The sequence below is a fragment of the Hemicordylus capensis genome, chromosome 1 (genome assembly GCF_027244095.1).
Source record: "Hemicordylus capensis ecotype Gifberg chromosome 1, rHemCap1.1.pri, whole genome shotgun sequence".
Lineage (NCBI taxonomy): Eukaryota > Metazoa > Chordata > Lepidosauria > Squamata > Cordylidae > Hemicordylus > Hemicordylus capensis.
This window is the reverse complement of record NC_069657.1, coordinates 410,155,760-410,170,376: the sequence shown is the minus strand read 5'-3', so window position 1 is coordinate 410,170,376 and position 14,617 is coordinate 410,155,760. Positions and strand designations below refer to the sequence as shown.

The following is a 14,617-nucleotide window of genomic DNA, read 5'->3' as shown; positions in this document are numbered from 1 at the left end:
TTGCATTACTTCATCTGCTATTATTCCAGTTAATAATTTGAACATGGTTGGCAGGCAGGTTATCGGTCTATAATTACTTGGAACTGCACCTTTTGCTGGATCTTTCATGATGAGATGATTTTCCCCAGTTGCTAGCCATTGTTCAATATCACCGCCTTTCATAATGTGATTGAACTGTTTTGATAGTTGTTTATGAAGGCTTGTTAGGTGTTTAAGCCAAAAGCCATGCAGTTCATCGTCACCTGGCGCATTCCAATTTTTAATTTTCTTTGCTCTGTCACTTACTAATTCTGGTGTTATTATTAGATCTTGCATTTGTTGGTTACATTTTTTGACCTCTTTCATCCAGCCTGCTTTTCTATAATCTATTGGATTGTCCCATAATTTCCGCCAGAATTGCACTGTTTCTTCTTTATTTGGTGTTTCTAGGTTTCTTGCAGTTTCTCCTTCTATGCTTTGGTAGAAACGTCTCTGATTCGACTGGAATTGGAGATTCTGCCTGTGTTGTGTAATTCTGGCTTCATATCTGCTAATCTTCTTTGACACTGCTGTTATTTGCTGCTTTATTATTTCCAGGACTTCTCTAATTTTCCTTGAATCTAGGTGGTATTTTTGGATCAGATACTGTTTGTTTTTTTCATTCTTCTGCTTCTTGTCTTTCATATCTTTCAATTTACTAGCATCTGATCTAAGCCTGGAGATTTTATTTTCTAATCTAATCTTCCATTTAGGTGATGTACAACTTTCTTTTTTGACAGGTCCACTGATCTTATATCCGAGCTTTTGTGTTGTTATTGTTGCTGCACTGTACATTAGTTGGTTTGTTTCTTGCAAATTATTGGTTGTTATTTCTGCAAGTGCAACACTGACATCTTTTAATGCCTGAGCAAGTTGTTTTTTGGCAACTGTTTTAGAGCGGGAAGTCGAACCCTGGTGGTTGTTTGGTTCATGTGCTCAGTTATTTTTTGCTTTAGTTCTTGTTGCTTTTCTGTTAAACAGCATTCAGGTTTTTGAGGTGAAGGCAAAGGGGAGGTTGCCTGGTTTTGATTTTGAAACAGTTCAGCAACAGTGGCATCCTCAATTTCCAACACCTCCTCCACCTGTGCCTGAGCAACTTCTTCAATTGGTGATAATTCTTCTTCCATATCTTGAGCCTGTGTTGCTCTTTGCAGTTCTTCCAGCTCAACTCCTGTGAATACTTTATTTCTTATTATGAATCTTCTCTGGTCTTCTAGCCTTTGTTCTGTTATTTCTGTATCTGGATGCTTCTCTTTCCAAATTTGGTACATTCTTTTTAAATAACCTCTTCTAGTTGGACTAGACTTGTAATAGCAGATCATTATTTCCTTGTTGGCATTTTTCGTATATTTTTTTCGGTTAAGCGACATTTCTTCCAGTAATTTTGCTGTCTCTAGCCCTGGTTGCTCAACTGAAGATCCTGAGTCCTGTTGCCCACTTGCCACCAGATGTCCAGGGACTATAGCATCTGGCGCGGTCCTTGTTGACCCGGGCGACGACCCATCCAGTATAGATTTATTAAAGTTACGTCTCACCATATTGTTGATGGGAGAGGCACTCTTTGTCTGGCTCCTCTGGTGAGACCTGTCCAGTATGGTTGGACCTCTGGCATAGCTCTCACCTTCATCAGAGCACACAAGCCCCACAACCACGCCAAGGTAGTGCCTCACTGGGGGATATTATTATTATTATTATTATTATTATTATTATTATTATTATTATTTAAAGTGAATATATTTTGCTACATTTAAAAAACAACAACAACTACAATTACTAATAGTAATTTTGAGCCCTCTCAGTAGGTTCTGTATCTTTTCTATATTCTGTACATTAGCTAATACACTTGTGCACATAAACTTTTTTTACACATTTAATTGTATGTTTATTTTTCATGTCAAAATGTTTTAATGTTAGCTGTAATGATGATATTACATATTTTAATATTTCCTGTTTATGATAGTTGCAAATGTATAATACATCTGTGACTCAAAAACTTCTAATTGTGTGGTTTTCTGTCTTTCTTGCTTTCCAGAAAGAAGAAATATTTTATCCACTGGAAAAGCAATGTTAAGAGATCAAAAACGCAGAAGAGCAAGTAAGTTTGAAAAAAACTGCTTAGTGTAAACAATTTAAGAACCTATTAATAGGGCTGGGCATAGGAACATCCAGCACTGATGAATCGGCAGCATCCTCCTGGTATAGTGTAGAAGCAGCCTTTCCCACTGCTGCCATCTCTGTGTAATTCTTCATGTTTCAGGTACCAGTGCGGGCCTCTTATACAGGAATGGGAGCCTATAGGCACATCAGGAGGTTGTGCAGGGATATCTGGGAACTGTCCCAGTGCTATCCCTGGGGAGGGAAGTATCAAATGGAATGCCCCAGAGCTCTCTCCTGGGCCCAGTGCTGTTCAATATTTTCACAAATGACTTGGAGGAGGGAGTAGAGGGGATGCTTATAAAATTTGCAGATGAAATGAAACAAGGACTGGGGGTGAATAGCTAGCACCTTAGAGACAGAATCAAGATTGTCCGATCTCGACAGGCTTGAATATTGGGCCAAAATCAACAAGATGAAGTTCAAGAGAGAGATCAAGTCCTGCATTTGAGTAAGAAAAATTAAATGCACAAGTACAGAATGAGGAAAACCTGGCTTGGCAGCAGTACATGTGAAAAGAGGCCTAGCTGTCTTGGTGGACAACAAATTGAACATGCACCAACAGTGTGATGCAGCTGCTAAAAAGGCTAATGCAATCTTAAGCTGCATTAACTGGAAGCGTATTGTCTAAATTCCTTTTAAATTCAACTTAATGGTTCTAGTCCTGCCCTCGGGGACAATGGAGAACAAACCCACTCCTTCTTCTATATGAGAGCCCTTCACTTCTGTCTCCCTTTAGTTTTTTCTTTTCCAGCATAAACATATCCAGTTCCATTAACAGTTCGTCATAGAACTTGACTTCCAGAACACTTACCATCTTTGTTGACTGCCTCTGAATCTGCTCCAGTTTATTAATGTCCTTTAAGATGGATATAGTCTTTCCAAGAGAGGTCAGACAAGGGCAGAATCAGTGGCATAGCTAGGACAGAGGGGGGCTGTGTTCAGCCCCTCCAGCAGCCCATGCCCCACCAGTGGTGCTTAGCTCAACCTCAGGAATGTGTGGCCTCCCTTGCCGGCAGCTCACACCTTCTTTACTCCTCATCAGCAGTGGGCCACTGACACCTGCACTGACACCCATCATCCACTCCTGGGCCGCTGGGAACAGGACCACTGTCCTTCCTAGTAGTTCCCAAACTGGATGGCAAGCAGGAGCCAGTAATAGACAGGAGCAAGTGGCAGTGGGTGTTGGTGGTGGCAGGGTGTGGGAAGGAAGGCAGCAGCTGTAGGACCTAGGCAGTGGTGGCAGGTGCTGCTGTGGCAAGTGGAGGGAGGAACATAACATGCTGGCTCAAGCCCAAAGCCTCTCTAGTCCAGCATCCTATTTCACAAAGTGGCCCACCAGTTACTTCTGAGAAGCCTACAGGCAGGAGCTGAGGGCATGCCCTATCTCTGCTATTGCTCCACTGCAACTGGTATTTAGAGGCACCTTGTCTCTTAGGTTTGAGGTAGCCTATTGCCTTCAGACTTGTCCTCCATAAATTTATCTAAACCCTTCTTAGAGCCATCCAGGCTGGTGGCTGTCACCACATTTTGTGGCAGAGAATTCCATAGATTAGATAAGCGTTCTGTGAAAAAGTACTTCCTTTTGTCAGTCCTAAATTTCTTGACAATCACTTTCATGGGATGACCCCTGGTTCTAGTGTTATGTGAGAGGGAGACAAATTTCTCTTTATCAACTTTCTCCACACCATGCATCATTTTACAGATCTCTATCATGTCTTTCCTCAGTCGTGTTTTTTTTTCTAAACTAAAACGCTGCAAGTGTTGTAACCTTGCCTCGTAAGGAAGATGCTATAGACCCCTGATAATCCTGGTTGCCCTCTTCTGCACCTTCTCCAGTTCTATAATGTCCTTTCTGTGCTATGATGACCAGAACTGTACAGAGTATTCCAAATGTGTCTGCATCATAGTTTTATATAAGATCATTATAATATTAGCAGTTTTATTTCCCTTCCTAATGATTCCAAGCATGGAAATGGCCTTTTTCACAGCTGCTGCACATTTTGTCTACACTTTTAACGAGCTGTCCACCCCAACTCCAAGATCCCTCTCCTGGTTAGTTACTGTTACTGACAGCTCAGACCCCATAGCGTAAATGTAAAGTTGAGGTTTTTTGCCCCAATATGCATCACTTTACACTTGCTAACATTGAACTGCATTTGCCATTTTGTTGACCAGTCTCCCTGTTTGGAGAGATCCTTTTGGAGCTCCTCGCAATCTCTTTTGGATTTCACTACTTTAAATAGTTTAGTGTCATCTGAAAATTTGGCCACTTCGCTGCTTACCACAACTTCTAGATCATCTTTGAATAAATTAAAAATCACTGGTCCCAGTATAGATCCTGGGGTACCCCATTTCTTACCTCCCTCTATTTAGAGAACTGCCCATTTTTACCTACCCTCTGTTTCCTATCCTTCAAACAGTTACCAATCAACACATGTACCTGTCCCCTTATCCCATGACTGCTAAGTTTCCCCAAGATTCTTTAATGAGGAATTTTGTTGAAAGCTTTTTGAAAGTCCAAGTATACTATGTCAACTGGATCCCTTTTTTGAAAATCAGCGTTTAATTTGCTACTTTTCAGTCTCCTGGTACAGAGCCTGATTGTAGGGATAAGTTATATATTTTTGCAAGGAGGTCAGCAATTTCACATTTGAGTTCTTTAAGGACTATTGGGTGGATGCCATCTGGCCCAAGCGATTTGTTAATTTTTCCAGTTTTGAACATGCTCTCTTGTCACCACTACCTGTTTCTGTTTTTTAGCCTCCATCCCTGAAAAGTTCTATTGAGGCACAGATATACACTCAGCATCCTCCACCATGAAAACAGATGCAGAGAACTTGTTTAGCTTCTCTGCAATCTCTATATTGATAATCCTTTTCACTCTCTCATCATCTAATAGTCTAACCACTTCTTTGGTCTAACCACTTACCTGGCAGGTTTCCTACTTCTGATGTATTTAAAGAAGTTTTTGTTATTCCCCTTTATACATATTCCTCAAACTCTCTTTTCTCTTTTATGTTCTTATCAACAACCTGGATGGCTTTAAGAGGGGCTTGGATAACTTCATGGAGGAGAGGTCTATCAACGGCTAAGAGTCGGAGGGCCACCTCCAGCCTCAGGGGCAGGATGCCTCTGAGTACCAGTTGCAGGGAGGTAGCAGCAGGAGAGAGGGCATGCCCTTCACTCCTGTTGTGGGCTTCTGGTGGCATCTAGCGGGCCACTGTGTGAGGCAGGATGCTGGACTGGATGGGCCTTGGGCCCGATCCAGCAGGGCTGTTGTCTTTCCCCCCTTTATAGCTTCCTTAGCTTTACTTGTTAGCCCTACTGGTATTCTCCCAGAGCTGGTGGTACCTTTCCTTCTTTTTGGTATGCATTCTAACTGGGCTACTATTATTGTGGTTTTAAACAAACTCCATGCATTCTGGAGCAAAGTGACTCTCCTGATTTTCCCTTTCAGTTTTCTTTTCACCAAACATTTTCTTTTTAAGAGAAATTTCCTCTTCTGAAGTTTAGAGTTAAACTTCCTTGGCGATTCTCTCCTTGCATGTATGCTGAATTTGATCACCCTATGGTCACTGTTCCTTCAAGGTTCCACAACACTGACATCTCACACCAGGTCTTGGGCACCACTCAGGATTAAATCCAAGTTTGCCTTCTCTCTGGTTGGTTCCATGGCCAATTGTTCTAGGGCACATTCATTCAGCCTATCTAGAAATTTGGCCTCTTTGTCATTACCTGAATGTGAATTTACCCAGTCTATGTGTGGGTAATTGAAGTCACCCATTATTACAGCTCTGTCTCTCTTTAATGTCTCCCTGATTTCCTGCTGCAACTCCCAGTCACTGTCAGTGTTTTGGTCAGGAGGGCAATAGCATGTTCCCAGTAACACATTTCCTTTCAGGCCTTGTATTATCACCCACAGAGTTTCTGTGGAGGAATCAGCAGATAATGAATCCGCAGATAATGAGGTTCTCCCATAGTTTGTGAGGGGTATGAGTCAGAGGGAGGGAATTTTCCTTCTTTTTGCCCCCTCATTGCACACCGTCATATGCTCCCTCCTCAGCCCAAATACACTATGCTAAAAGATGTTTTCAATATGGATGTGTGAGAGGAAATTCCTGAGTATTTCTGCAGTTTGTATCCCTAGCACACTGCAGTTATGAAAGTAACTTTCATATATGAAGAGCACTCTGCTGCTGTACATTAGGGATGTGCTAACTGGTCCAGTTTGAAACTCGGTTTGATACAAACCAGGGATGCTGGTCCAAGTTCAAACCCAAAAGGGTTTGCTGGTCTGGGTTCAAACTGAACTCATTTGTTCATGGGTCTAATGGTAAAGGGGAATCTGGCGAGGATTCCTCTTTACTAGTAAAGGGGTGGGGTGGCAGGCTTCCCTAGGGCTAGAGGAGGCAAGGGGGGAGTTAGGGGTACTTTAAAAAGGATCAGTGGCAGCGGCAGTGGGGAGGGCAGCAGGGGCAGAGGTGACTGCCCCTCAGCCCCTCTGGCATTCCCTGGAATAGCTCAGGTCTTGGCTCCACATATGCGTGGAGGCCATTTTAGTTATCTCTGTGCATGTCCGGAGGTCCACATTGGTTTGCCACTGGCCCAGGCTACTCTGGGGGAGGCCAACAGGGCAACTGCCTCCCCTTGCTGCTGCCACCGATCCTTCTTGTAATTACCCCTGACTTCTCTCCTGCTCTTCCTAGCCCAATGGAAGTCCCTGCCCCTTTACTGATAAAGGAGAATCCTCACCAGATTCCCCTGTACCAGTAAACCCTGAACCAGTCCACAAGCTGGTTCAGACCGATCTGGTTCAACCAGAATCAGAACCAGATTGGACCAGGTCGGTTCGAATCCGGTTCTGATTCAAACTGAACTGTCAAAACTGGTTCTGGGCACACCCCTACTGTACATTATGGTTGAATTTACACGTTTATGAATTTACTCTTATGTATAAGATTGTGGTTGCAACAACTATTTTCTAGTATATCATTGAGTAGTTAAGGCATAGTTAGGATTTCTAGAACCCTGGGTGCTTACTGAAATACAATTTTGATAAATGCATTGTACAAAATTGTCATATTTCTGCAAAATGTCATATTTCTGCTAGGACATATCTAGAAGTGCCAGATTTGTCTTATTTTAAGAAACATTCGTTATCCAAACTTTTATTCTGAAAATTGCAACTCCTTTAAACATAATTGGGGTTCCATATTTCATAATTATGCCTCAGCATAATCTCATTAAAAATAATAATTTAATCAAGGAGTTATGGACATAATCTTATTGTCAGCATTATATAATGTAGTTTGTTACCTAATGCATTTAACCAATGGGGAGAGAGAAAAAGCTTCACTTGCATATGGGGATAATAGAGGGAGAAGTCTTTACAAATAAATTGCACTCTGACATTTTATAGATCATAAGAATAATTAAATTTAGTTGTGGATTTACTAATATTGACTGATAAGATGTGCATTGTAATGGAGCTGGAACACTCCATGTCAGGACTGCAGTGGATCCAGAAGTCAGTCCCGATGCTGGAGAGAAGTGACATTCACACAGTGTTACCACTGTTTCTCCCATTCATAACTGCTAGTTCTCACCAGCATTGGGGCTGCCTTCCAGGCTTTGCTGAAGCCCCAACAGAAAGCTTTCTGGTGCCGTTACAGTGTGCACCATGTCAGCCATGGCATTAACAGAGCCTGTTTAAGTTAGGCTTAGCTATAATAGGTATCTTCTGAATTTTTGCATGCACATTTTGTCTTTTACTGGTGTCCCTCACCATACATCGTATACAGCACCATACACAGTAGTACCATGAAGGCTACTATACTGTTGCAGAGATTTAAAGTAGTTTGATATTGTATTAAAAACTATTCTTTTTAAAATTAAAACCCAGTGTAAATGGTAAGGAAGAGTTTAAAGAGACAGTGAAGTATATTGGGTACTAAAATATGTATGTGGAATGAAATTGAGAGATAGACACTGTGAAGTTGGTTGTTAAGGGGTGTGTGGTTGAAATATAGATAGCACAGCTGTATGTCTTTGAATGGCTCCCTGCTTACCTTTTCTTCCCTTCCTAACCTATTTGCTAATTAAGAAATTGCTGTCCAGTTGTGTGTAATTATAGGAGAATAATATAAGATTGTGATTCACAGAAGGAGGAGGAAGAACACTGATGCTGATGTATAGACGTTGAAATGTTTGTTTTTACAATGGACTGATATTTGTCTTTTAAAAAAATGCAATAAATGAAGGTCTGAAGGAGAAATATTCTTTTTAAAAAAACCTACCCCAAATATACCTTAATACTATGTTTAGTAGGAGCAGCTGTGGAATAAATGAATTAAAAACCTTGGTTTGTATGAGATGGCCTACATAGATCTGGAATAGAGGTGTATATAGAGTTGGCCTATATAGATCTGGGGATTGTGCGTAATGGGTTTTGAAATTCAGATGGTGATTATCAAGGCTAGGATCATGATTTTAAGATACAGTGCAAAATTTTGTGAAGACCATGAAATTGTAGCTGTTTAAAATTTGTTGCTTGTAAAATAGAAGGCTTATACAGATTTTACATCTGGAAAGACTTTTCTTATTCCCAGAATGGTGATGTATGAAGAACTGTTTTTTGCTGATGAGATATTACAAAGGTGCTTGCTTTATATCCAAGCATTGTGTGAGGATGTAAGTGACAGTGAGAGATACAGAACTTCAAAAGACAAAGCTATCCATTTTGTAAAGGTGAGAAGAAACATATTTTCAATTAATAGAAGATGGATACAACTTTAAATATAAAATTACTGATATAGAAATATGTATTGAGGAAGCACAAATATGGAAGCCAGTACAAATATAAAATGTGATATCCCTCAAATATATTAATGCAGGAGCAGCCAGTGAGGGCAGTGCTGGAGGCAGGGGCGGCGAGAGGCACCTTTAAGGAGTAATAAGCAGGTGCTTACCAGCGTGTAAGCAGCACCTGCAAACTGCTGCACTCCACCTGCAATCCCATGCAGGGTGGTGGCATTCCACCTGGCATCCAGTGGGGCCACAGTGTGACTATGGTCTCTGCATGTGCATGGAGGCTTAACACGTGCAGAGGCTGGGGCCACTCCGCAACCCTGCTGGATGCTGGGTGGAGCACTGCCGCCCCACACGGGATTGTGGGCGCAGATTTAAATGCTATTTTGGATTTAAATGTGGCAGCTTGCAGGTGTTGTTTACATGCTGATAAACACCTGCTTACCATCTTATGATGAACCACCTTAATGAACACCTGAACCACCTTAATGATGGTTCTTGCCCCCCCACCCCGACCCTGCCCTCACTGGCCACTCCTGTATTAATGTACTGTTTCCATTTCTTGACTATCCATCAGCTAATTATTATCCATCAGCTAATAAATAAGAACATAAGAACAGCCCTGCTGGATCAGGCCCAAGGCCCACATAGTCCAGCATCCTGTTTCAAACTATGGCCCACCAGATGCCACTGGAAGCCTACAGGCAGGAGTTGAGGGCATGCCCTCTCTCCTGCTGTTACTCCCCTGCAACTGGTACTCTGAAGCTTCCTGCCTTTGAGGCTGGAGGTGGCTCTGATTAGTAGCCATAGATAGCCCTCTCCTCCATGAAGTTATCTAAACCCCTCTTAAAGCCATCCAGGTTGTTGGCTGTCACCACATCTTGTGGCAGAGAATTCTACAAGTGGATTATGCGTTGTGTGAAAAAGTACTTCTGTTTGTTGGTCCTAAATTTCCCGACAATCAATTTCATGGAATAGCCCCTGGTTCTAGTGTTATGTGAGAGGGAGAAGAACTTCTCTCTATCCACTTTCTCCACACCATGCATGATTTAATAGACCTCTGTCATGTCTCCCTGCAGATGTCTTTTTTCTAAAATAAAAAGCCCCAGGTGTTGTAGTCTTGCCTCATAAGAAAGGTGCTCTAGGCCCCTGATCATCTTGGTTGCCCTTTTCTGCACCTTTTCCAGTTCTACAATGTCCTTTTTTAGATGTGGTGACCAGAATTGTACACAATACTCCAAGTGTGGTTGCACCATACTTTTGTATAAGGGCATTATAATATTAGCCGTTTTATTTTCAGTTCCCTTCCTAATGATCCCTAGCATGGAATTTGCCTTTTTCACAGCTGCCGCCCATTGAGTTGACACTTTAAATGAGCTGTACACTACAACCCCAAGATCCCTCTCCTGGTCATTCACAGACAGCTCATATCCCATCAGCGTATACTTGAAGTTGGGGTTTTTCGTCCCAATGTGCATCAGCTTACACTTGCCAACATTGAACCACATTTGCCACTTTGTCGCCCACTCCCCCAGTTTGGAGAGATCCTTTTGGAGCTCATCACAACCCTTTTTGGATTTCACTACCCAAAATAGTTTGGTATCATCTGCAGATTAGGCCATCTCGCTGCTTACCCATACTTCTAAATCATTTATGAATAAATTAAAAAGCACCGGTCCCAGTACAGATCCCTGGGGGAGCCCACTTCTTACTTCCCTCCATTGTGAAAACTCTCCATTTATCCCTACCCTCTCTTCCTGTCTTTCAACCAGTTAGCAATCCAAACATGTACTTGTCCCCTTATCCCATGACTGCTAAGTTTCCTCAGGAGTCTTTGACGAGGAAGTTTGTCAAAAGCTTTTTGGAAGTCCAGGTATACTATGTCAACTGGATCACCTTGATCCACCTACTTGTTGACCCTCTCAAAGTACTCCAAAAGTTTTGTGAGGCAAGATTTACCTTTGCAGAAACCATGCTACTTCTCTCTCAGCAGGGCCTGTTCTTCTATGTGCTTTACAATTTTATCCTTGAGGATGTTTTCCATCAATTTGCCTGGAATAGACGTTAAGCTAACTGACCTGTAATTTCTCGGATCGCCCCGGATCCCTTTTTGAAAACCGATGTTACATATGCTACTCTACAGTCCTCTGATACAGAGCCCAATTTCAGGGATAAGCTATATATTTTAGCAAGGAGGTCGGCAATTTCACATTTGAGTTCTTTGAGGACTCTTGGATGGATGCCATCCAGCCCTGGTGGTTTGTTAGTTTTCAGTTTTTCCAGACAGTTTAGAACATCATCTCTTGTCACTTCTATCTGACTCAGTTCTTTAGCCTCCATCCCTAAAAAACCTGGTTCAGGAACAGGTATATGCTCAGTATCCTCTGCCTTGAAGATGGATGCAAAGAATTTAGCAGCCTCCATATCCTCTTTAATAATCCCTTTCATTCCCTCATTGTCTAATGGTCCAACCGCCTCCCTGGCAGGTTTCCTGCTTCTGATGTATTTCAAGAAGTTTTTGTTATTCTTTTTGATACTTTTGGCTAAATGTTCCTCAAACTCTCTTTTCTCCTCCCTTATTGTCACCTTGCATTTCTTTTTCCAGAGTTTGTATTCCTTTCTGTTCTCTGCATTTGGACAGAACTTCCAATTTTGGAAGGAAGTCTTCTTCCCTTTTATGGCTTCCTTGATGGTACCAGTTAGCCATGCTGGCATCCTCGTGAACTTAGTGGTACCTTTCCTCCTTTCTCTATACAATCTAACCGGGCTTATAGTATTGTGGTTTTGAGTAAACTCCATGCACTCTGGAGTAAAGTGACTCTCCTGATTTTCCCTTTCCGCTTTCTTTTCACCATACTCCTCATTTTGGAGAAGTTTCCTCTTCTGAAATTCAAAATGTCTGTGTTAGACTTCCTTGGTGATTCTTTCCCCAAATGTATGCTGAATTTGATGGCATGGATGATTTGAGGGTCGTCAACACTGACATCATGCAACACGTCCTGGGTGCCACTCAGAATTAAGTCCAAGGTTGCCTTCTCTCTGGTTGGTTCCAAGACCAACTGTTCCAGGGCACAGTTTTTCAACATATCTAGAAATTTGACCTCTTTGTCATGACCTGACTGTGAATTTACCCAGCCTATGTGTGGGTAATTGAAGTAACTGATTATTACAGCCCTGCCTTGATGCCTCCCTGATTTCCTGCTGCAACTCCCAGTCACTGTCAGCGTTTGATCCGGAGGGCGATAGCACGTCCCCAGTAGCACATTCCCTTTCAGGCCTTGTATTGTCACCCATAGGGTTTCTGTGGAGGACTCCAGTCCACCTAGGTTTTCTAGCTTGTTGAATTCTATCCCTTCTTTTACATACAGTGTTACTCCACTTCCTAGGTGCCCCTCCATGTCCTTTCTATAGAGTTTATATCCAGGGATAACAGTGTCCCACTGGTTCTCACTGTTCCACCATTTTTTTTAATGTTATGCCCACTATATCTATTTCTGCATTAGCAACCAAGAACTTCCACTCACCCATCTTGGCTCGGAGGCTTCTGGCATTAGCATATAAGCACCTATATGCTGAATCTCCGACCTGATGTATGCTATCTTTCTTCTGACTCTTTGACCAGCTGGCACAGGCTCCCGTCTGCTCTTTATGCGGTTCTGCTCTGTCCCCTTCAGTTTTATCAGAATCCTTTGCACCTTTGCACTTTCAAGGATGGCTTTTGCCGCACAGGATACTGCCCAGCTCTCATTGGCTGTTCCTCAGGCGTCATTTTAAAAGGTGCTCTGCAACCTTTTTGATATTAAGCACCAGCAGTCTGGTTCCATCTTGGTTCAAGTTCAGCCTGTCCTTTTTGTACAGGCCTTGCTTGCCCCAAAATGTATCCCAGTGCCTAACAAATCTAAACCCCTCCTCCCAGCACCAACATCTCATCCACTCAGTGAAACCCCTCAGCTCTGCCTGTCTCACTGTACCTGCACATGGAACAGGTAGCATTTCTGAGAATGCTACCTTTGGGGGTCCTGGACTTCAATACGCTACCTATCAGCCTAGATTCGGCTTCCAGGACCTCCCGACTACATTTCCCCACATCATTGGTGCCGACGTTCACCACGACAGCTGTCTCCTCCCTAGCACTGCCTAAGAGCCTATCTAGACACTGTGTGATGTCCGCAACCTTTGCACCAGGCAAGCAAGTCACTGTGCAGTCAACACGCGGGTCACAAACACATCTTTCTGTACCTCTAATGATCGATTCACCCACTACAAGAGGGCCCCCACCCCCTGCAGGAGTATCCCCTGTGCGAGAGGATATGGGCTCATCATCCATGGAAGGGGTCCCTTCTAAAGGAGTATTTCCCTCTTCCTCAGACCGATGTCGTCCTTGCTCGAGACCTTCATTCTCTCTGACAGCAGGGGAGCTACCAGCCCTGGAGTGGGATGCCTCTATCACGTCCCTGAAAGTCTCATCCACATGCCTCTCTGTCTCTCTGAGCTTCTTCAGATCCACCACCTTGGTCTCAAGGGACCAGGAGCTCCTTGCATCAAGCACACACCCATGACTTCTGCCCATGGGGCCAATAGTCATACATGTGGAACTCTGTGCAATACACTGGGAAGTGCCCCTTCCCTTGCTGACTTTCTTTCTTCATACTGTTTTTGTTGGCTGTTTACAGTATTTAGAGATAGTTTATTAGAAGTAGTTTATTATCTGTTTATTATTGTCTGTTTATTAGATAGTTTATTAGAAGGATACGTCTCAGCTGCAATGACCAGCTATTTAACTGTCCAAACAGTCTTTCCCAAGAATATGAGGAATATGAGAGAGTGATTTGTACTTACATTCTCTTCTCCACCAGGCTCCTTGTGATCACAGGGGCTTGTTCCAGGCTCCCCCACACACTTCCCGCTAAACTCCAGCAAAGCTCCTAGGTCCTGTTTGCTATCACTGTCCGCTGTGCTCTGTTCGCTATGCTCTCGGGTCTTCACCTCTTATGTAGAGAGTAGTCTTCCAACTGAGACACAGGATGCAAGTCAAAGGAATGTCAAAGGAATGTGGGGCCTCCCCCAGCTCTAGCTGACTCCACCCCCTCCAGGCAGGGACAGACTAAAACACTGGAATTTGCTAGCCCCAGCAACTTCTAGCCCTGGCAAATAACACACACACACACACAGACTAAGACTTATCCCTTAAAGAGAAACAAGCCCCTGAAAATCTCCCCTCTTCCTGTTAGTTATTTTGAAGGGGGAAAGGCTAGATGTTTAGAAAAGCTTGTTCGCCTGCTCAGCTGTGTCTGCTCTTCACAGAGTAGTCTTCCAACTGAGACGATCCAGCTGAGAAATAGATCAATATTGAACTATCAGGGTGAAAAAAACAGAGAATTAATTCTTTTAAAATATTGGTTTTGTTCTGGTTTGGGTTCAGCTGTAACTAAAGTTCTGGTTTGTTTCTGGTTTAGATCAATAAACGTTCAGAATTTGGCTTGGAACATGTGATTCAAGTGGTTCAGTTCCACTTCAAAGTATGAATTGCATATATGATATGGTGATTGATACAATTGCAGTCTTGTATCATGATCTTAATACTATAGGTTTAAGCATAGTGTCATAAGTAGCTGCCTTATACCAAGTCAGACTT

General features: G+C 42.7%; 1 protein-coding gene across 14 annotated transcripts in view; it reads left to right on the top strand.

The window, feature by feature from the left end:
* Positions 1-14,617, top strand: part of DNAH14 (dynein axonemal heavy chain 14) — a 477,343-nt gene that overhangs the window by 65,335 nt on the left and 397,391 nt on the right. For 13 of the 14 annotated variants that reach the window (XM_053307834.1, XM_053307849.1, XM_053307840.1 and 10 more), the window contains 2 exons: positions 2,051-2,113; positions 8,784-8,922. In XM_053307834.1, coding sequence (XP_053163809.1) covers positions 2,051-2,113; positions 8,784-8,922 — 202 coding nt within the window. The remainder of the gene's footprint in view (positions 1-2,050; positions 2,114-8,783; positions 8,923-14,617) is intronic. The other variant, XM_053307936.1, reaches the window with a different exon arrangement.